The sequence below is a fragment of the Jaculus jaculus genome, chromosome 7 (assembly GCF_020740685.1).
Source record: "Jaculus jaculus isolate mJacJac1 chromosome 7, mJacJac1.mat.Y.cur, whole genome shotgun sequence".
NCBI lineage: Eukaryota > Metazoa > Chordata > Mammalia > Rodentia > Dipodidae > Jaculus > Jaculus jaculus.
The window spans coordinates 85,954,663-85,977,156 of NC_059108.1; the positions used below are offsets into that span (position 1 = coordinate 85,954,663).

Below are 22,494 nucleotides of genomic sequence, written 5' to 3' on the forward strand. Positions count from 1 at the left end.
ACCTTTAAACCCAGCACCCAGAAGGCAGAGGAAGGAGGATCAGCATGAGTTGGAGGCCACCATGAGACTACATAGTGAATTCCAGGTTAGCTTGGGCTAGAGCAAGACCCTGCCTCAATGAAAAATAAATAAGGGGACTGGACAGGTGGCTTAGCAGTTAAGATGCTTCCCTGAGAAACCTAAGAAATCAAATGAGCTCACTTTTTTGTTAGTTTGATCGACCTACCTTGGACTCCCAAGTGCTGGTATTAATGGCATATGCCACCATGCCCGGCCTTTTTAGACAGATCTTGCTTTTGGACCCAATTTTGAAAGGTCTGGGTATTGTATCTGGGCATCTTTTTTTTGGTTTTCCGAGGTAGAGTCTCACTCTGGCTCAGGCTGACCTGGAATTCACTATGTAGTCTCAGGGTGGCCTCGAACTCTCAACGATACTCCTACCTCTGCCTCCCGAGTGCTGGGATTAAAGGCGTGTGCCACCATGCCCGGTATATCTGGGCATCTTATTACTCAGTCTTTCATGAGGTGATCAAGGTGGCTTTTCAGGGACATGACTAGCAATATTCTTCCCAGGCAGAGCAGGTGAGTGCCTTTTACTGATGATACTAGTGGTGGTCACCTGTAAAAACTATCCCCTCTCCATCTAGGAACATCTGGTGTGTGGCCTAAAGTGATCTAAGAGTTCATCTAAAGGAACAGGGGAACAATATGGCCCATGGATCTACAAGAATTTAAGGACTAATCTATTTAAAATCAACAGAATTATACAATTTCCTCAAAGAGGAATTAGGGAGAACAAAATGAGAGTACAGTACTGAGAATGAGGAACAGGTTTAATATACTATTTACTGTCTTCATTACAAACGTTATTAACATGGCACCACAACCAAAGCAGAGATGATTTCTTGCCAAGCTATTCAGGGCTAGGCCTCACTAGAACTTCCCTAAGCTTCACTTACTCAAGAGCACCTTTTAAAACATCTCCAAGGAAACCTGGTATATGCCCTTCAAATCCACTTGCTACTATTTCCTATCTTTAGGAATCCAAACACGATTACTGAGGTATTGAAAAGGTGGAGGGGGGTTGGAGGGATGGCTTAGTGATTAAGGTATTTGCCTGCAGAGCTAAAGGACCCAGGTTCAATTCCCCAGGACCCACATAAACCAGATACACAAGGGGGCGCATGCGTCTGGAGTTCATCTGCAATGGCTGGAGGCCCTGGCGTGCCCATTCTCTCTCCCTTCTCCCTCTTTCTCTGTCAAATAAACAATAATAAATTTTTTAAAAAGGTTTGAGAATCATGAAAGGTATGCAGACGTTGTGGACCGAGGATCAAAAAGAGGGTTCAAGCCGGGCATGGTGGTGCTTGCCTTTAATCCCAGCACTTGGGAGGAAGAGGTAGGAGGACTGTGGTGAGTTCAAGGCCACCCTGAGACTACAGAGTGAATTCTAGGTCAGGCTGAGCTAGAGTGAAACCCTTCTGTGAAAAAAAAAAAAAAAGAGGGCTCATGGTCCTAGGCTGGGCATGGTGGCCCATGCCTTTAACCCCAGCACTTAGGAGGCAGGGGTAGGACATAGCAAGGAACAATCATACCAAAGCAAACTCCAAAATGCAGGTCCATGCCTGGCATCTGGGATCAACTGGGTTCCAAAGAGTATGGGTACTTACACCTACCTATCTCTTGGGAAAGCTAAACTCCAACTTTGCAGCTGGTACCTTGGGGTCTTTATTGCAACTTATGGCTCACCTTCATAGGGCCTCCATGAAGGAAATCTGACCCTGCTTGGCTGCAGCAGCTCTGTGGAACCATTGAGTAATACTCCATGACCCCTTAATCTTGCATCTTTCATACCTCCAAACATCACTACCTCCTGAATGATACTGTCAAGTTGTGGTGCCAGCTTGAAGCCTGTCCCCTTGGAGAAATCTCTAGATGTCTTTCAGGCTGACCTCAGCAAAACAGTTTCCCTAGGCAGTTTGTCTAAGCAGGGAACCCCATCAAGTTTAGGCTTCCTTCCTTCAAGTGAATTTGGAATTTCACAAGATAGAGCGTGAGGCTACTGGTCAATCACTTCACAGTGAGGAAGCAGTAATGAAAGCTGCATCCCACACATCTCTCTCCTTTTTATAAAGTCCGGGACCCTAACTGAGGAATGTGCTGTCTACAGCTTAGCAAATCTTCCAACCTCAATTAACATAATCAAGATAATCCTCACAGCTGGGTGTGGTGGCACATGCCTTTAATCCCAGCACTCAGGAGGCAGAGGTAGGAGGATAGCTGAGTTCGAGGGAGCCTGAGACTCCATAGTGAATTCCAGGTCAACCAGGGCTAGAGTGAAACCCTACCTTGAAGAAAAAAAAAAAAAAAAAGAATCAAAATAAAAGATAATCCTCACAGACATGATCAAACGCTAACTTAATCTCAATGATCCCACCCAGGTGATTCTAGGGCCTGTCAAACTAGCCATGGAAATTCACTTGACTCTGGCAAGTAGAGAAGAATCCAGCACTTACTGCTTTGCAGGCCACGCACAACACTGGGCTCCCAACGTCATAATTACTGAACTAAATCATACTTCCCTGATCCTTTCCCATCCTAACCCTAGATTACTTCCTGAACAAATGAACCACTTTCATGCCAAATGCAAACCTTTCTAACGTTCTATGAACAAGTTCTAGCAGAGCATGGTGGGTACATGCCTTTAATCCCCACAAAAGTAGGATTGCTGTGAGTTCCAGTCAGCTTGAAGGCAGAGTGAGTTCCAGGTCAGCTCAGCCTGAGAACACTGCAGCCAACTATAGAATTGCAATTTTTTATGTAGCAAAAGGTACTAATTAGAGCCTACTTATAAACTACTTAGAGATTAGGAAAGAAGACATACCCCAGACTAGTAAACTGGGTTGGTTCAAACACCCTTTTTATCACATCAAGCTACATTTGCAGCCATACTCTGAGGTTCTTGGTAAAAAGAAATTCCAGGTAATTTTATCCCTAAAAATTTTGGACAATTCATTCTATACCAGGAACCAGCATACTATGGTCCCTGGGTCACATTCTTATCTTGTGGCACTGGGGATTGAACCCAGAGGCAAATATCTGAAAATAACCTGACATTCTAATTTTTATTGTTTTTATTTTTATATTTTTGGTTTTTTGAGGTAGGGCCTCACTCGAGCCCAGTCTGACTTGGAATTCACTATGTACTCTCTAAAATCCTAATTTAAACGCCCATGCATGAACTTTTAATGAAATATAACAATGCTCATTCACCATGTATTTGTATCTATTCCATGGCTGCTTTGCACTTGATTAGCAGTTGAGTACTTGTGACAAAGACCACAAAGCCTATATTATCTGCTGTCTGGGTCTTTCTTTTTTTTTTTTTTTTTTTTTGGTATTGTTGAGGTAGGCTCTCACTGTAGCCCAGCCTGACTTGGAATTCACTATGTAGTCCCAGGGTGGCCTCGAACTCACAGCGATCCTCCTACCTTTGCCTCCCAAGTGCAGGGGAGTGCTGGGATTAAAGGCATGCGCCACCAAGCCTGGCTTTTTTTGTTTTTATTGAGGTAGGGTCTCGCTATAGCCCAGGCTGACCTGGAATTCACTATGTAGTATCAGGGTGGCCACGAACACACAGCAATCCTTCTACCTCTGCCTCCCAAGCGCTGGGATTAAAGGCATGTGCCTTTTTACTTTTATTCAGTTAAGAGAAAGGAAGATGGGAAATGCGCACATCAGAACCTCCAGCCACTGCAAACAAACTCCAGACACATGCACTACTTTGTGCATCTGGCTTACATGGGTCCTGGGGAAATCACACTAGATCCTTTGGCTTTGCAGGCAAATGCCTTAACCAGTAAGCCATCATCCCTCCAGCTCTCAATCTTTTTCTTGTTGTGTGTACCCCCCCCCCCATATAGGGTCTCGCACTAGCCCAGGCTGACCTGGAATTCACTATGTAGTCTCAGGGTGGCCTCAAACTCATGGCGATGCTTCTAACTTCTGCCTCCTAAGTGCTGGGGTTAAAGGTGTACAGCACTCACACCAGCCTAAAAAATATTTATTTCTTTGCAAGGAGAGAGAGAGAAAGAAACAGACACTGAAAGGAGAAAGAATGGGCACGCCAGTGTCTCTTTACTGTAAACAAACTGCAGATGAATGTGCCACTTTATGCATCTGGCTTTACGTTAAGTTCTGGAGAATCAAACCTATGCCATCAAGGCTTTGCAAGCAAGTTCTTTTTTACCAGTGAGCTACCTCTACAGTCCTAAGATGGCTGATGGGGTGAGGATATTGCTCAGTGGTTAAAGTGACTTGTTTGCAAAGCCTCATGACCCAGTTTCTATTCCCCAGTACCCATGTAAAATGAGATGCACAGTAGCACGTGTCTGGAATTCATTTGCAACAGCACTAGGCTTTGATATGCCCATTGTCATTCTCTCTCTCCCTTTTCTCTCTGCTTGGAAATAAATAAATAAATAAAAACAAGTTTAAGAGCTGGGCATAGTGGCACATGCCTTTAATCCTTCCACTTGGGAAACAGAGATACGAGAATCACTGTGAGTTCAAGGCCACCCTGAGACTACATAGTGAATTCCAGGTCAGCCTGAACTAGACTGAGACCTTATCTCCAAAAACAAAAAAAAAGAAAAAAGAAAAAAAATTTTAAGTGGCTTATCTTTAAATCTTGGAGCCTAAATCAGAAAAGCTCCCTGTGGTAGGAAGTATGAAATCATCTCAATTCAAAATATCCCCACAGGGGCTAGGGAGACTCAGTGGTTCAAGATGCTTTCTTGCAAAGCCTAACAAAGTGTTGCATGTGACTGAAGTTGGTTTGCAGTGGCTAAAAGCCCTGATATTTTCTCTCTCTCCTGCTTTGTCTCTCACCCCTTGAATATGAATCAACAAAAATATTTCAACTTTAATTTATTTTTATTTATTTGAGAATAACAGACAGAGAGAAAAAGAGGCAGAGAGAGAGAGAGAATGGGCACACCAGGGCCTCCAGTCACTGCAAATGAACTCCAGATGTATGCGCCTCCTTATGCATCTGGCTGACGTGGGTCCTGGGGAATCGAGCCTTGAACTGGGGTCTTTAGGCTTCATAGGCAAGTGCTTAACTGCTAAGCCATTCCCCCAGCCCAACAAAAAAAAAAAAATTTTTTTACACAGAAATCAGCAGCTTTTATATATACTAACAAACATACTGAGGATGAAATCCAGGAATCACTCCCATTCATAATTGCCTCAAAAATAAATAAATAAAAATGTACCTTGGAATAAATCTAACCAAGGAAATGAAGGATCTCTACAATGTAAACTTTAACACTCAAAACAGAAATTACAAAGACACTAAGAAATGGAAGGACATCCAATGTTATAGGATTGGAAGAATCAATATTGTGAAAATATCAATCTTACCAAAAGAATCTACACATTTAATGCAATCCCCATTAAAATTCAAATGGCATTGTTCACAAAAATATTTTAAAAATCCTAATATTCATTTGGAAGCACAAAAAAAAAAAAAACCTTCAAATAGTCAAAACAATTTTGAGCAACAAAAATAAGGCTGGTGGTATCACCATACCTGATTTTAAACTATATTACAAAGCCACAGTAACAAAAACAGCATGATACTGACACAAACACAGACATGTAGATCAATGGAACAGAAGACCCAGATTTTAACCCAGGCAGCTACAGCCATTTAATTTTCAACAAAAACACCAAAAAATTCACTGGCAAGACAGCCTCTTTAGTAAGTGGTGCTGGGAAAACTGGTATCTATATAGAGAAGAATGAAAATAAATCCTTATCTCTCCCCAGGCACATGAATGAAGTCCAAGGCAGAGGTAGGAAGATCACTGAGAGTTCAAGGCCACCCTGAGATGACACAGTGCATTCCAGGTCAGCCTGAGCTAGAGTTAAGACCTTACCTGGCAAAGCCAAAAAAAGAAAAAAAAATCTCAGGCTCTCTGGGCTGACAACTTGTGAACCTCCAGTTTCTGGTAACTGGCGTTCGTGGACATCTACTGAAATGCCTGCCTTCTGCTTAACTGAAGGTCCGATCCAATGGTAGGTTCACCTCCCCTTTTCTACCCAGAATCACTGCTGCAACCGACAGCCACCATTTTGGCATTTTGTCAGAAGCATCTGCGCCACAAAGAGGAGACTGCCCATTTCCTTGCAGCTGTGTGGAGATGGTAAAACTGTTCATTTGCAACCTTCCACAAGCAGCCACAGAGCAGGAGATCCGCTCACTCTGTGAGCAGTATGGGAAGGTGCCAGAATGTGACATTATTAAGAACCATGGCTTTGTGCACATGGAAGACAAAGTTGCAACAGAGGATGCTTCACGTAATTTGCACCACTATAAGCTTCATGGAGTGAATATCAATGTGGAACCCAGCAAGAAGAATAAAAGCAAAACCTCAACAAAGTTGCACGTCGGCAACATCAGCCCCACTTGCACCAACAAGGAGCTTTGGGCCAAGTTTGAGGAGTACGGTCCAGTCATTGAGTGTGACACTGTGAAAGATTATGCCTTTGTACACATACAGCGGGCAGAGGAAGCAGTGGAGGCCATCAGGGGCCTCGATGACATAGAATTTCAAGGCAAACGAATGCATGAGCAGTTGTCCTCCAGCCGGCTTCGCACTGTGCCCAGGGATGGGATACCTGAGTGGCTAGTATTGGTGCATGAAAGAGGGACACTGGTCCAGTGTGTCCCATCGATCATTCAGGTCACGTAACTGACTTAACCGAGCAGTAAATAATGAGCAGCATGACGAAGCAGAACGTACATCTTACACCATGAGCTATGGGGATTCTTTGTATTACAACAATGCATACAGAGCTATTGCTAAGGCTCTTAGTTTCCCACCAAGAATAGATGTTAAGACCCTATTGCTGGAGACTCTACATACTAGTGCTGCAAGGTCACTGAGAAATCAAACTGGGGATGAGCTAAATACCTTCTCCCAGCCAACCAGCTGAGAGAAAGCTGGACTACAAGTACTTTTATGGGAGAGAGAAACCATCAGTGGTGAAAACAATGGACAATGCAAGCCTCAGGTTTGGCAAGCCAGGGCAAATGAGCCAATGGGTGCAATAGTGGCATGTCTGCTATGGGGGAAACCAACTGCTAACTGGACTGGAGACCTGCACTGTGGGAGGGAATGCATGCCTGAAAACCTAACCAAAAGCCTTTGGTGGGGGAGGTCCTAAGCCCTAGGCGTGTAATGCCTGTTTTTGATGGCTAAATGCATATTATATTCAACAAACTGCTCTGTAAGCAATTCACTTAACATTCATATTAATGCTACTCTCACTTTTGGTTCGAGAAGCTTCTCTTTTCAGATAGTGGTGTCCTCAGGAATGATCCAAAAGGCACCATTGTGTTGAGAAGACAGAGGAATGTTCAGCTCTGAAACATCTCTATCACACCTTCCAAGGCTCAGGGTCCGTTGAGGAAGTAGAAGAGATAGCAGAAAGAATGTAAGAGCTTTCTATAACCCAGGCTAGAATTGAGCTCAAACTCAACAGGCCAGGTTACATTGATGGTTTTATTATCACAAGTCTACCCTTTGTCAATCTAAACCCAAACACATCATTTTGGGTTTTTTCTTTCTTTTTTTTTTAAGTTTTTCAAGGTAGGGTCTCACTCTAGCTTAGGTTGACCTGGAATTCACTATGTAGTCTCAGAGTGCCCTCAAACTTACAATGATCCTCCTACCTCTTCTTCTCAAGTGCTGGGATTAAAGGCATGTACCACCACAACCAGCCAAACAACACTTTTAAACCAAAATAGCCTACCCCTGGTCCTCAAAGGCTAATAGCTATGTCATAGCATAAAATGTATTTATGGAGGAGGAATTATGGAAAGATGGCTTAATGGTTAAGGCGTTTGCCTGCAAAACCAAAGTACCTCAGGTTCAATTCTCCAGGATCCAGGTAAGCCAGATGCACAAGGTAACAACACATGCATCTGAATTTCCTTTGCAATGGCTGGATGCCCTGACACACCTATGTTCTCTTTCTCTCTTTCTGTCGGTCTGCCTCTCTCTCTCTCAAATAAATTTTTTTAAAGTCTGTTAATGTCAGGGATCATCACCTGGTAAAGATTTGTTAAGTGATATACAGCTGAAATAAAAGCATAACTGAGAAAAAAAAATAAAATGTATGTAGTTTACCTGTAAGAGATCCCATATTCTCACAATGCACAAAAGCCCACAGTTCAGGCTAGAGAGATGGCTTAGTAGTTAAGGCGCTTGCCTGCAAAGCCTAAGGATCCAGGTTCAATTATCCAGGACCCATGTAAGCCAGATGCACAGGTGGTACATGTGTCTGGAATTTGTTTGCAGGAGCTGGAGGCCCTGATACACACCCTGTCTGCCTGCCTGCCTGACACCCCCCCCTCGACGCCCCACTTTTTCAAATTAATAAAAAAAAATTTTTAAAGCCCAAAGTCCAAGGTCAACAACTCAAAGCAGTATCTTAACTTTGAAACATAGTAAAATCAAAAGATAAAATATACTTTCAATATTTTTGCATTTCAATACTTTACTCACTGTAAAGAGTAAACAGACCAATTCCAAAAGAAAAGTGGCACACTAAGGAAAGACTTGGGTCAAAGGCAAAAACCCAGTAGGGCAAACAGCAACTCCTGAAGCTTCATATTTGGCACCTGAGGCACCTGGTGGCATCATCTGGGCTCCAATGGCCTCTGGTGGCCCTGTCCCTTCAACTCTGCCAGCTACATAAGCACATATGGGCTCGCTCTTGGGCTGGCTCCACTAGGTGCCTGCAGCTTTTCTCCAGGAACATGCCAGTCCGGCACCTCCAATAGGCAGGGTTTCTACCACAACTGAAGCACCACCTCCACAGCTTTATGCACAGTCCCTTAAGGAGCACTAGGTGAGGAACTGGCTCTGCTCTACAGTTGCCTGGTCCCAGTGGTCTTCTAGAACACTGACACAAGCATCTGTGACCTCAATCATGCATCTTGCATGCCTGCAAAACTAGCACAAGGTGGACACTGCCACCCAAGTTTTGCTGTCAGCTCAAGATACACAACTTCCCCAGATAGCCACTTTCTAGCAGGATACCCAGAGGCCCTATCTTTTCAGGCATTCTCCTTTCAAATGAATTATACTTTATTCCCTCCAGCACTCCAAGTTCCTGTGAAATGTCCCAGGTTTCTCCCTAAGGGCTACTTTTTGCTCTCTCACTATAAATCTGAGTAAATGTAGTCAACAATGACCATTCTCTACTGTCTTGAAATTTCCTCCTAAACAACTTAATCCATTACTAATGAACACTCATCCTCACTCCAGTTTTCAGGAAATGGACAGACACAGGCCGGGTTTGTTTGTTTTTTTAAACCAGAATTAACATTAATTGCCCCAACCCAATTCCTACAGTGTCCTTGCTAGCCTTTGAAACCTCATGAGTTCAGCTACTACTGTCTACATTTTTCAGTATTATATTATTCAAAAGTCCCAAAATAATGTCTTACTAAGCTCAGCCCACATAGGCCTTCTACAGCCCAAAGCACCAAGCTCTCCCACATTCCTCCTACACACCAGTTCTAACACCCAGTGAACCACATAGCAACAGCCTCATTTCTTGGTACCTATTCTTTGTATCAGTTATTTCTGATAAGCATCAGCTTAAGGAAGATTTTTGTTTTTAAATGTGGGAGGAAAGTCATGGGAGTAGACGACTCTGGTGGTAAGACTAGCAATGTCTGTTCACATCTCAATGAACCAGGAAGCAAAGAAAGGGCAATGTCAAACACTTAGCTTTTTTTTTTTTTTTTTGGATTTTCAAGGTAGGGTTTCACTCTAGCGCATGCTGACCTGGAATTCACTATGAAGTCTCAGGGTGGCCTCGAACTCATGGCGATCCTCCTACCTCTGCCTCCCAAATGCTGGGATTAAAGGTGTGTGCCACCATGGCCGACTTTTTTCCCCCGTTTTATTCAGTCAGGGATCCCAGGCCATGTAATGTTTGGAGAATAGAAACTCCCTCATAGACATAGCCAGAGCTATATCTCCTATATGATTCTAAATCCAGCCAAGATAACAATGAAAGCTCACCACCACAGATGGCTGCTTCAGAGGATTTTATTTATTTTTAATTTTTTTGGTTTATTTTTATTTATGTATTTGAGAGTGACAGAGAGAGAAAGAGGCAGAGAGAAAATGGGTGCATCAGGGCCTCCAGCCACTACAAATTAACTCCAGATACATGTGCCACCTTGTGCATCTGGATTACCTGGGTCTGGGGAACCAAGCCTTGAACCAGGGTCCTTAGGCTTCACAGGCAAGTGCTTAGCCACTAAGCCATGTCTCCAGCCCCTGCATTATTTTTTACTTATTTGCAAGAATAGAGAGAGGGAGGAAAAGCTAGAGGGTCTCTTGCAAACACACTACATGTATCGGACACTTGTGCATATGGCTTTAAAGTTGGTACTGGGGAACTGAACTGGACGTGGCAGACTTTGCAAGCAAGTCTTTAACTGTTGAACCATCTTTCCAGCCCTGTTTTCTATTATTTTTACTCTACATACAACTCCATTTCTATAGTGCTGAAAGGGAGTTATAGTGAGTTTGCAGCAGCTGGAGGCCCTGGAGTACCCATTCTCTATCTATCTGACACTCACACACAGAAACAAAAACTTTAAAAAGGGGCTGGAGAGATGGCTTTGTGGTTAAGGCAGTTGTCTGGGAAGTCTAAGGACCCAAGTTTGATTCCCCAGTACACACATAAAGCCAGATATTCAAGGGGTTACATGGTTCTAGTGTTCATTTTTAATGGCTTAAGGTCCTGGTGCACCCATTTTTCTCTCCCTCAAATAAAAAAATGAAAACTTGGGCTGGAGAGATGGTTTAGTGGTTAAGTGCTTGCCTGTGAAGCCTAAGGACCACGGTTTGAGGCTCGATTCCCCAGGACCTATGTTAGCCAGATGCACAAGGGGACACACGCACCTGGAGTTCATTTGCAGTGGCTGGAGGCCCTGGCATGCCCATTTTCTCTCTCGCTCTCTGCCTCTTTCCCTCTCTGTCTATTGCTGTCAAATAAATAAATAAAAATGAACAAAAAACATGAAAATTTTAGGGCTAGAGATGGCTTAGCAGTTAAGGTATGTTTGTACAAAGCCTAAGGACTCAGGTCCAATTCTCCAGGTCCCAAGTAAGCCAGATGCACAAGGTGGCGCATGCATCTGGAGTTCATCTGCAGTGGCTAGAGACATGCCCATTCTCACTCGCTCTCCGTCTCTGTCTCAAATAATAAATAAATAAATAAAAACCTTTTTAAAGTTAAAAAAAAAAAAACAGTAGCTTAAAAATAAAAATTTTAGTTCCGAACATAAATAATGTTTGGCACTTCAGTTGAGCATGGTGGCACATGCCTTTAATCCCAGTACTTGGGAGGCAGAGGTAGGAGGATCACCATGAGTTCAAGGCCACCCTGAGAATACAGAGTGAATTCCAGGTCAGCCTGGACTAGAGTGAGACTCTACCTCAAAAAAAAAAAAAAAAAAAAAAGATTGCTACTAGGCTACTAGAACTGAGTGTGGTGGCACACACCTTTAATCCCAGCACTCAGGGTGGTAGGATAGAGTTAGAGTGAGACCCTACCTCAAAAAACCAAAAGCAATAAATAAATATCATTGCTACTAGAGTACTATTTAATAACTAAAGAGAATAGTTTGTTAAGTTATTAAAACTACCTATAAGCCGGGCATGGTAGCACATGCCTTTAATCTCAGTGCTCAGGAGACAGATGCAGGTATATCACAGTGAGTTTCAGGCCACCCTGAAACTACATAGGAATGCGAGGTCAGCCTAGGCTAGAGTGAATGAAACTCTACCTGGAAAAACAAAAAAAAAAAAAAAAAAAAAAAAAAAAGGAAAGAAACACACACACACACACACACACACATATATATTTATAATAAAATAAGAAAATTAGCTGGGCGTGGTTGTGCGTGCCTTTAATCCCAGCACTCGGAAGGCTAAGGTAGGAGGATCACTCTATAAGTTCAAGGCCATACTGAAACTACGTACTGAATTCTAGGTCAGCCTGGGCTAGAGTGAGACCCTACCTTGAAAAAAACAAAAAAGCCTTTGACTGCTAAAAGTAAGGAAAAACACCTACTAAAGTGCGGCCAATAATCAGGTACGTGATAGCATTCAGAAACAGCTATTTCTCCCCCAAAACCAACAGTCTAAGAAAAGTTTTAATAAATACAATGTTTATTATAATGGCAGTGCATATTCAAATGCTTATGACTTTAGGAAAACACCAATAATTTCCCCATTTTGCTTTCTTTTTCTTTGTTATGAGTATGTGGTGTTAAGAGACCCAGGGAGTCACGCTCTAAGCACCTTACCTCTTCTGAGCTCTGCACCCAGCCCAGCAGAGATAATTTTTAATTTAATGACATCGATTATGTCATTTCAGTTGTTTGTTTTCCATGTGTGTAGTATGGTGTAAGTGGTATATGCACATGCCTGCACACATGTGCCCTGTGTATGCAGACAGGTGAACATTTGATGTCCTCTTTCCCCTAATTCCGTATTTCCTTAGAGTCTCTTACTGAACCAGAGATGCCTGTTTTTTCTGATCAGTCAGACTGGCTGTCAAGTAAACCTTAGCAATTCTCCACTCTCCACAGGACTGGGGTTTAAAAGTGTGTGTCGGTCGCTATGTCCAGCTGTATGCGTGGGTGTTAAGGACTTACCTCCAGGTGAATCTGAGCTCCTTAGGTCCTCGTGTTTCCACAGTAAGTAAGAAGCTCATTGAACCATCTCCCCAACCCACAACATATATAACCAAGTCTGGCCTTGAACTCACAACCCTGCCTCAGCCTTTAAGGCCTGGGAATAGAATCATTCTTGAAGACCTTGTTAAAACAAAACTAAAAAAGAAAAAACTAACACTAAATTATATACCTCCAATGAAGTATACAATACATGAGCTATTAGTGCAATAAAGCTTTGTGAAAATTTTTGAAATATGGAAGCAAAATTCAGTAGAGAATATAAAATTCAGCTCTAGTTTTGTTAAACGAACTACTAAAACCCACAAATCTAGGCCTAGTGGCACATGCCTTTAATCCCAGCACGGGGCTACAGAGTGAGTGCCAGATCAGCCTGGCCTAGAGTTGAGTACCTATTTCATAAGGTCCATCCCCCCCCAAAAAGAAGATATACAAGTATCTCACAGGAACTTATCTGTGAGTTAACAGGGTAGCTGGAGGACAGCAAAAGCAGAGATTTCCTCAAGGTCATCTTTTCACACATTTTGACTTCTTTTGCTGTACGCTGATTTCAGAGGGGGTCTTATTATGTATCCTAGGCTGGCCTAGAACTTGCTTGCATTCTTCCTGCCTCAGTTCCCAAATGCTAGTACTATAGGCAAGTAGTACCTCATCTGACCATAATTATGGAGATGAAAATTTAAAAGCACTTTACCTTGTACCATTGTTCCTAATGACTTCCACAGTTTCTTCAACAAAATATCGATCCTTGACATATGCAAAGATATCATCACAAATTTCATGTAAGCGTGAACGATGAGTAAGGTTGGCCAAGAATAAAACTGGAATAATTAGTGGTTCTGGAAAACTCTGAAGATTCTGTCTTGCTTTTTGTTCTGACTCAAGTGCTTCCTGATATGTCAGTCCAGGTCTACCCGTCACAGCACAACTCCACACAAGACTGTTGCACAGAATGGTTCGCTCAAAAAAGTCACTGATTAAAAAACAAAAACAAAAACCCATTACCTATCATTTCGTAAACTTTACATTAACATTGACACCTCTATCAGCTTTTTCCCAAGTACCTTTTAGGGCAAATTTTTATACTGAATCACAGAACGTAAACAAGAACTTACTATCTCATCAACTTATACATTAATCCAAATTTAAGAAAAAGTAGATTTAAACTTGATATTTATATTCTGCATATCAGCCAAAGTTTTAGACTTCAAGTACTACCAATTTTGAAATATGGCATATCAATACTCTGATTTCTCTTCAGATTGTAAAATTCTTTCACCTTGAGCTGGAGAGATGGCTTAGCAATTAAGTCGCTTAAATGGGAAGCCTAAGGACCCAGATTTGATTCCTCCATACTCACGTAAGCCAGATGCACAAGGTGGCGCATGAGTCTGGAGTTTAAGGCCACCCTGAGACTACATAGTGCCTGGCTAGAGCAAGACTGTACATGGGGAGATAGCATGTGTTAGCCAATCCAGAGTGAAAACCTGAGTTAGGAACCCCAGTATCCATACAAGAGTGGGGTACGCTAGCACATGACTGTACAATCCCAGTGCTAGGGAGGCATAGATAGGAGGACCCCTGGAGCTCACTGGTCAGTTAGTCTAGCCACATCAGCAAACTCCAGGTTCAGTGAGAGACCAGGTCTAAAAACAAGTTAGACAGTGACTGAGGAAGATATCTGATGTCAACCTCTGGTTTCTACATGCACACATATGTACATATACCATATATACACCCAAGTTTCAAATAACATAATGGGGAGAACAACCATACTTCAGGTTTGAGCCCCCTTTCACTTTTTAAAAACATTATTTTATTCAGTTATTATATAGAGAGGGGAGGATGATAGAGAGGCATAAAGAGAATGGGAGCACCAGGGCCTACCAGCTATTGCAAACAAACTCCAGACACACATGCCACCTTGTGCATCTGACTTACACGGGTACTGGGAAATTGAACTTGGGTCCTTAGACTTCGCAGACAAGTACCTTAACCACTAAGCCAACTCTTGGTCACTTTTAAAAAGTAAATTTAGCTGGGCATGGTGGTGCACGCTTTTAGTTCCAGCACTCAGGAGGCAGAGGTATGAGGGAGCACCACCATTCAAAAATTAGGGTAGTGATCAGAGCTGTCATCTCAGACTGAAGCAGGGGTATTACAGTAAGGCTAGCCTGAGCTACACAGTAAGTTCCAGTGCAGCCTGGGCTACCAAGTGTGTGTATGTGTGACACTGAGAGAGAGAGAGAGAGGGAGAGAGGGAGACAGGGGAGGGGGAGGGAGAATGAATATGAATGTATGAGTGAATGAATCAGTGTGATAGCATGATGGTGCATGCCTATAATCCCAGGAAATAGAAGCAGGAGGATCAGGAATTCCAGATTATCCTTAGATACACAGGGAGTTGTTAGTTGCTAGCCCCAGTTACATGAGTCTGTCTCAAAAATAAAACAATGAGCCAGCGTGGTGGCACACGCCTTTAATCCCAGCACTCAGGAGGCAGAGGTAGGAGGATCACCATAAATTCAAGGCCACCCTGAGACTACAGAGTTAATTCCAGGTCAGCCTGGACCAGAGTGAGACCCTACCTCGAAAAACCAAAACAAATAAATAAATAAAACAAAGTAACAGCTAGAAAGTGGGGATAAAAGACGGGGACCATTCTATTCAACATTTATTTCTTTTCTAAGTCTATATGCTTTCTTTCTAAACTGTGAGACAAAAACTTCAAAGGACTTGCTTGGGGTAAGAAAACTCACTGAGCAAATACACAAGCCCACAAATTTAAATTATAAATCCCAAAAATGTGTTTTTAAACATAATAAAAGTAGATGTTCCCTATGGAGAATGGAAAGAAAAGGAAATTTCATGTGTCTGAGTCTAAATAGTTGTATATGGCTGAACTGTTATTTAAGCATGTACTGATGAACCATTCTACAATATTATATATATAAAAAAAAAAAGCCAGACATGGTGGCACATGCCTTTAATCCAAGCACTCAGGAGGCAGAAGTAGGATCACCATGAGTTCGAGGCCACCCTGAGACTCCATAGTGAATTTCATGTCAGCCTGAGCTAGAATAAGACCTTATCTCGAAAAACCAACCAACCAACAAAAGGGCTAAAGAGATGGCTCTGCGGTTAAGGCACATGCCTGCAAAGCCTAATGCCCAAGTTTGATTGCCTAGTACCCATGTAAAGCCAGATGTGCAAGACAGCACATGCATCTAGAGTTCACTTACGGTGGCTGAAGGTCCTGGTGAGCCCATTCTTTCTGTCCTGCTCTGCTAACATATTAAAAAAAAATTTAATTTATTTAAGTCTAAAGCCTATCTTCAGCACTTTGCTTTGTGTATCAGTCTCTCTGAACTCAGTTTCCGTTCTGTAAAATAGGGATATGTTCCAGGAAACATGGAAAAATGAAATGAGATTATTCTAAACAATGTCCCCATAGTTAATTAAGTTCATCATCAAGAGTATACTTACTGTGCAGGGGCTAAGGAAACAACTAATAAATATAGCAAACAATGTCAGAGGAACTAAAGTTCAAAAGAGAAAAGTTAACCTAGAAGGCTGAGGTAGGAGGATCACTGAGTTGGAGCCTGGGTTACAATAAGACCCTGCCTCAGAGAGAAAGGATGTAAGAGGGAAAGAAAGTTCACCATTGTTAAGAATGTGCAGAATTTGCCAGGGTGGTGGCGCACACCTTTAATCCAAGCAAGCAGGAGGCAGAGGGAGGAGGATTGCTGTGATTTTGAGGCCACCCTGAGACTACATAGTGAATTCCAGGTTAGCCTGGGCTACAGTGAAACCCTACCTTGAAAAAAAAAAAGGCAGAATTAACTTTCTTAAATATCTGAAGCTATTTCTTCTTGAGGACAAACACAGAAATGACAGAAATTGTAGGAAGAAACAGCTTAAGTCAACATGGCAGGGAGCACAAGGAGCAAAATGTGTCCATAAATTAGTCATTTCATTGTGATTTAACAGACAGTCTAATGCTATCAGTAAAGATCCTAAACCCAAGGGCAAGGTGGAGCACACCTTTAATCCCAGCACTGGCAGAAGTAGGAGGATCGCCATGAGTTCAAGGCCACCCTGAGACTACACAGTGAATTCTAGGTCAGACTGACTAGAGTTGACACCCTACCAAACCAAACCAAACCCAAAAACAAAAACAAAAACAAAAAAGGGGTGGGAGCATGGTGCCCACGCCTTTAATCACAGGAGTAGGAGGATCACCCTGAGACTACAGTTCTCTATCTCCCTTTCTCTCAAATAAATAAAAGAAACTGGTTTGTTTGGCTTTTTTTTTTTTTAAGTGAGAAACAAATGCATTGCTTTACAGAGCAATAGTAGGAAACATTACACAAGATAAAAGGAGTGATCACTTCTGCTTAGAAAGACAAAGAGGAAATGGACTTTAAAAAGCAAGTGAACAAACAGAAAACTACTTAAAATTTCTGACAAACTAGTCAGAAAGTAAAAGTCACTCTTCATTCTGCTGTGAAGGAGCAAAGCTGGAAGCCTTAAGTAATCTCTTTGAGACTAATTAAGGCAGAGAAATTCACATTTAAGAAACTTTAAAAGGGGCTGGAGAGATGGCTTAGCGGTTAAGCGCTTGCCTGTGAAGCCTAAGGACCCCGGTTCGAGGCTTGGTTCCCCAGGTCCCACGTTAGCCAGATGCACAAGGGGGCGCACGTGTCTGGAGTTTGTTTGCAGTGGCTGGAAGCCCTGGCGCCCCATTCTCTCTCTCTCCCTCTATCTGTCTTTCTCTCTGTGTCTGTCACTCTCAAATAAATAAATAAAAAATGAACAAAAAATGTTAAAAAAAAAAAAAGAAACTTTAAAAGGAACTTTACCCCTCTTGCCTTCCCATGGGCAGGAAAGATTCACACTCTTTTCTTTCCTTCTCTTAATCTCATAAAGTCTCTAAATTTAAATAAAAAAGAGAAAGGCATGGCTTGGTGGCCCACGCCTTTAATCCCCACCCTCAGGAGACAGAGGGAGGATCATTGAGTTCAAGGCCATTCTGACTATATAGTGAATTCCAGGTCAGCCTGGGACCCTACCTCATAAAAAAATAATAAAATAAATAAATAAAAATAATCAACCAAAATCCTAAAGATTCATACCTACCAACTATTTTGTTCAGGGCAAATGGTCAACAATCTTTGTTCTCTAACCAATCTTCTTGCTGAAACTTCCAAAACCTCAATTTCAAAAACTTCACCACAGCAGAAAAAGTAAAAAGCTGGGTATGGTGGTGCATGCCATTAATCCCAGCATTGCAGAGGCAGAGGGAGGAGGATCACCACTTATTCGAAACCAGCCTGAGACTACATAGTGAATTCCAGGTTAGCCTGAGCCAGCGTGAGATCCTACTCTAACCCCCCACCACACACATACAAAGTTACTTGTTACAATTTCTTTTAACTATCATAAGACTACAAAGGGTACACTTGCCTCATGTATCATGTAACTAGGTATGCCAAGCTAAAGATGCCAAACATCTTTATTCCAGCATTTGAGATTCCTTCCTGGTCAGCTCACTTCACCAAGAACCAAGCATATGAAGGGTTCAACTCCCAAGGTCAATCTGCCTTACCCTCTTAAGTAAGAAGAGCGTCTGGTTTTCTGTTGCTATTGTTTGGATGAAAAGTAGTTTGTTCTTTGAATTGGAGTCTCATTTTTTAACCCAGACTGTCCTTGAACTACTGTAGCCCAGGCTAGCTTTGAACATGCAGTCATCCTGCCTCAGCTTCCTGAGTGCTGGGGGTTAAGAGACTCAAAGATGCTTATATTAAAAGAGAAAACACAAGCCAGGTGTGGTGGAGCTCGCCTAAGCTAGAGTGAGGCCCCACCTTGAAAAACCAAACAAATAAAAAATAAAAGAGAAAACATTTCAGAATTTAAGTCTATTTGCTATTTTCTTGGCCAACTTTTTTCTTTTAGTTTTTTTAGTTATAAGAGGGAGAGAGGCAAGGGGGAAGGGGGAGAATCATGTCCTCACAGCCTTTAGCCACTCCAGACTGATGCAACATCCTGTGCGCATGGCTTTACATAGGTACTGACTGGGGAATCAAACCCTGGTCATTATGCTTTGCAGGTAAAGCATATTAACTGCTGAGCCATTTCTCCTGTCCGACATTCTTAAAATCTTTTTTTTTTTTTTTTTGAGGTAGGGTGTTACTCTAGGTTAGCACTCAGAAGGCAGAGGTAGGAGGATTACTGTGAGTTCAAGGCCACCCTGAGACTACATGAGTTCCAAGTCAGCCTGGGCCAGAATGAGACCCTACCTCAAAAAAAGGGGGGGAGGGACTGGAGAGATGGCTTAGCCCTTAAGGCGCATGCCTGCGAAGCCTAAGGACCAAGGTTCGATTCTCCAGGTCCCACTAAACCAGATGCACATGGTGGAGCATGCATCTGGGGTTGGTTTGCAGGGGCTAGAGGCCCTGGTGTGCCCATTCTCCCTCCCTCCCTCCTGCTCTCTTTCTCTCTCCCCCCCAATAAATAAATAATTTAATTTTTTTTTACCTTTTTAAAATTCAGGATTGTTAGTAAGGATTTTTAGCTTGAACTTAAAGTAGACATCATCCTTGTAAATTACCTAACTCAAATCCATTTAAGTTGTTACAGTAGTGAACTATTTGAGTAACAAAACAAGTCTGTACAAGAGTCAAATGAAATGGGCACTTCTACTTAAAAAGTATTTTTGATCAAAAGTACTATGTGCTACTTCTCCAGATATATTTATGTGTAACCCTTTCTATGTTAAAATTTAAAAGCGTCTTAAACACTCAAAGGAAGTGACTTTCCTAATCTCACCACTCCTCTGAGGCAGGTGCAGTTCATCTAAACCCTCCCTGGATCAAGCACCCCTACTCAAGAAAAGGGGTCTCCTCCACAAATGTATTTGGCTATAACAAAAACATGGTTTCTGGGCCACAAAGGGACAGGATAAAGCATGAGAAGCGGGGGGGGGGGGGGGGAGTTCCAGTGATTAACTTAGGTTCTCACGTTAGAGATCCCCTTGAAACTCAGATCGTTAACACATCCCGCATTGCTTGGAGTCACGGGACACGGCAATGAACTGAAAACTGGGGAGTTGGAACTACATCAGCAGCAGCTACAGGTCCTTATCAAAACAATGGCCTTGGCACATGTCAGGCGACCCACATACACAGCGGAATTAAAAAAAAAAAAAAAATGCGACCGACCGGGGTTGGAGTTGAACTTGTCCTGACTCACCCAGCTGCCGGCCGCGCTCCGGTCTAGGTGAAAGTGAAAACGAGGGGCGCCCGGGGCCCAGCAGTCTCCTCGGTCCCCTCCGGTGGGCGGAGACGCCGAGGTCCCCCCGGGACGGGAGGGAGGGGGTCACCCACAGGAGGCAGCGACCGAGCGCGGCTCGCGCCGCACACTCGCAGGCCTAGCCGCCCGGGACGCGAGGACGCCGGCGGGGGCTGGGCTGGGCTGGGGGCGGCCAACGGCTCCGGGAGAGCCCGCGCGAGCGCTCGCGACGGGAGCCTGGCCCCCGCGCCGCGGACCCCCGCCCTCGACCCCGACAGCCCAGCGTCGGAACAGAAGCACTAGCGCCCGAGGAAACCCGGTCCTGCCCGGCCGTTTCCCGCAGCCGGGGCTCAGGGACTCCCTCGCGAGGGGGTGCCGAGGGTACCGCGACCCCGGGGCAGCCTACCCGGAGCGGGGATCCCCCGGCCGCGGGATCCCGGAACTGGCCGCGCGGTGCGCGTGTGCCCGCGGCGGGACGGGGGTGAGGCGGGGAGTTTCCGCCGGCCGGGCGACCTCGTCCCTGCGGGGGACCGCGTCCTCGTCCCTCCCGCCAGCCTGCCGGCCCGGGCTGCGCCCCACCACCCCGGCGCGCCCCGGTCGCCCGGCCGGCGGCTCGGGCAGAGTCGGGCGCGGTGGGGGGAGGGGAGCAAGGCGGGCCCGGGCCACCCGTCACTTTCGGGTCACCGTGCCCGCCGCGGCCCCCGGGCGGAGGACGAGGAGGGGGACAAACAAAAGGGCGCGGGGGCGGCCGACCCCACGGGCCCTCGCCGCCGCCCCGCACGCGCCGCGGCCGGCCCCTTACTCGTAGTGGCGGAAGATCTCGTTGGTGACTTTACAGTAGAAAACTTCCTCGTCGGGCCGCAGGTCCCCCGGCGGCTTCTGTCTCACAAACGGCTTTCGGTGGAGCAGCGGCATCTCCCGTCCGCCCGCCCGCGGGGCTGGCCCCGGCCCCTCGAGCGCGCGCCTCGAACCCGTGTCCCTGGCAAAAAAAAAAAAAAAAAAAAATTGGAGGGAAAGGAAAGCCGGTAAGATGGGGAGCGTGGGCCGGTCCGCGCGCCGGGCCGGGGGTGGGGGGAGCTCGGCGGCCTTTTGTGCACCGCCGCCGCCGCCGCCGGGGTGTTGAGCAAGTGGAGCGAGTGTTCCCGGGCCGGCGCTCCCGGCCAGCCCCACCTCCGCCCGCCCGCGGCTCACAATGGGGCCCGGCGCCCCGCGGCGGCGCGGTGCGGGAGTGGCGCCCCCTCCCCCAGCGCCGCTCCCGGCCCGCCGCCGCCTCCGCGGGGCTCGCAACGTGCTCGGCGCGCAGCCCGGGGGCTCGCCGCCCGCCGACCCGGCGCCGCTCCGCTTTGTTCGCCCGTTCGCCGCCGCTCTCCCCCGCCGGTACCGGCCGGCTCGCGGCGGGGCACCGCACCGAAGCCCTCACCTGAGAACCTCCCGGACGGCCGCACTTTCTCTCCGACCTGCTCCACCGAAAACGCGGCGAGGAGCGCTCCTGCCCGGGGCTCGCCGCCCGCCCCGCCGCTCCGCGCCCAGCACAGCCCCGGCCGCCGCCGCTCCCGCTGCCAGCCCCGGCTCCGCGCGGGGGATCGCGTCCCGCCGCCGCTTCCCCCGCCTCTCCGAGCTCCTGGGAAGTTTCTGATCTACTTCGGGCTCCGAAGGAGGAAGCGCTGTTGGGAGGAGCTTTGCACTTCTCGCTGCTACCTTTTTATTGGCTGCTCGGTGACTTTTACAGCCTGTCACTGATACAGGAAGAGACGGCGCAGAGCCTGGGAGAGAGCTACATTATTAATTAATGGAGCAACCCCTTGTGTACAATCAGAAGCATCCTCCATGTTTGAGATTATCAGCCCGGAGATCTCGGGGAAGAGCCTGGGATTCAGAAACACATGGCTGACAAAGTGGAGACTTCATTCTTTGCCCGTGCGGCACCACCGCTGGGCTACGCGACTGGGAAAAGGGATTCCAATGAAGATTTAAATTGCATTTTGAAGACGGGAAGAGAAGTAATGAATAAGAAATGAGATCTCTAAAATTCTCAAAATATTTTGCATACGTAAACATCCGTTCTAGAAACAATACGTTTCCTGACATCAGTCCTTTTTAATACTTTGAACAATTCAAAGATTCAAATAGCCCAGGAAAAATTTTAAAATACGTAAGTTCGAAAATATCATGCTTATAGGATTCCCTACATATTTAAAACGAAACGCCACTTTTTAAAAAGTAACGTTTACACCACTATAAATAGTTTAGAAATCAATTGGAGTTATAATGACGCTGGATTTACTACTGAAATTTCCCCTAAAAGAATTTTCCCCTATCAGTAATTTTCATGTATGAAGCAAATGTGGATGTTCATAATGTGATTTTTTTAATTAAAAAATGTCCCAAACTAGAAGTCATTCAGAATG

General features: G+C 44.9%; 1 protein-coding gene and 1 pseudogene across 1 annotated transcript in view; one reads left to right on the forward strand and one right to left on the reverse strand.

Moving 5' to 3' along the window:
• Positions 1–21,581, reverse strand: part of Baz1a (bromodomain adjacent to zinc finger domain 1A) — a 76,014-nt gene extending 54,433 nt beyond the window's left edge. Inside the window, exons 1-3 of the mRNA XM_045154642.1 lie at positions 21,507–21,581; positions 20,889–21,065; positions 13,491–13,769 (exon numbers count right to left, since the gene is read on the reverse strand). Coding sequence (XP_045010577.1) covers positions 13,491–13,769; positions 20,889–21,001 — 392 coding nt within the window. The 5' untranslated portion in view covers positions 21,002–21,065; positions 21,507–21,581. The remainder of the gene's footprint in view (positions 1–13,490; positions 13,770–20,888; positions 21,066–21,506) is intronic.
• LOC105943613 lies at positions 6,207–12,671 on the forward strand (annotated as a pseudogene).
• Positions 21,582–22,494: the final 913 nt, after the last annotated feature.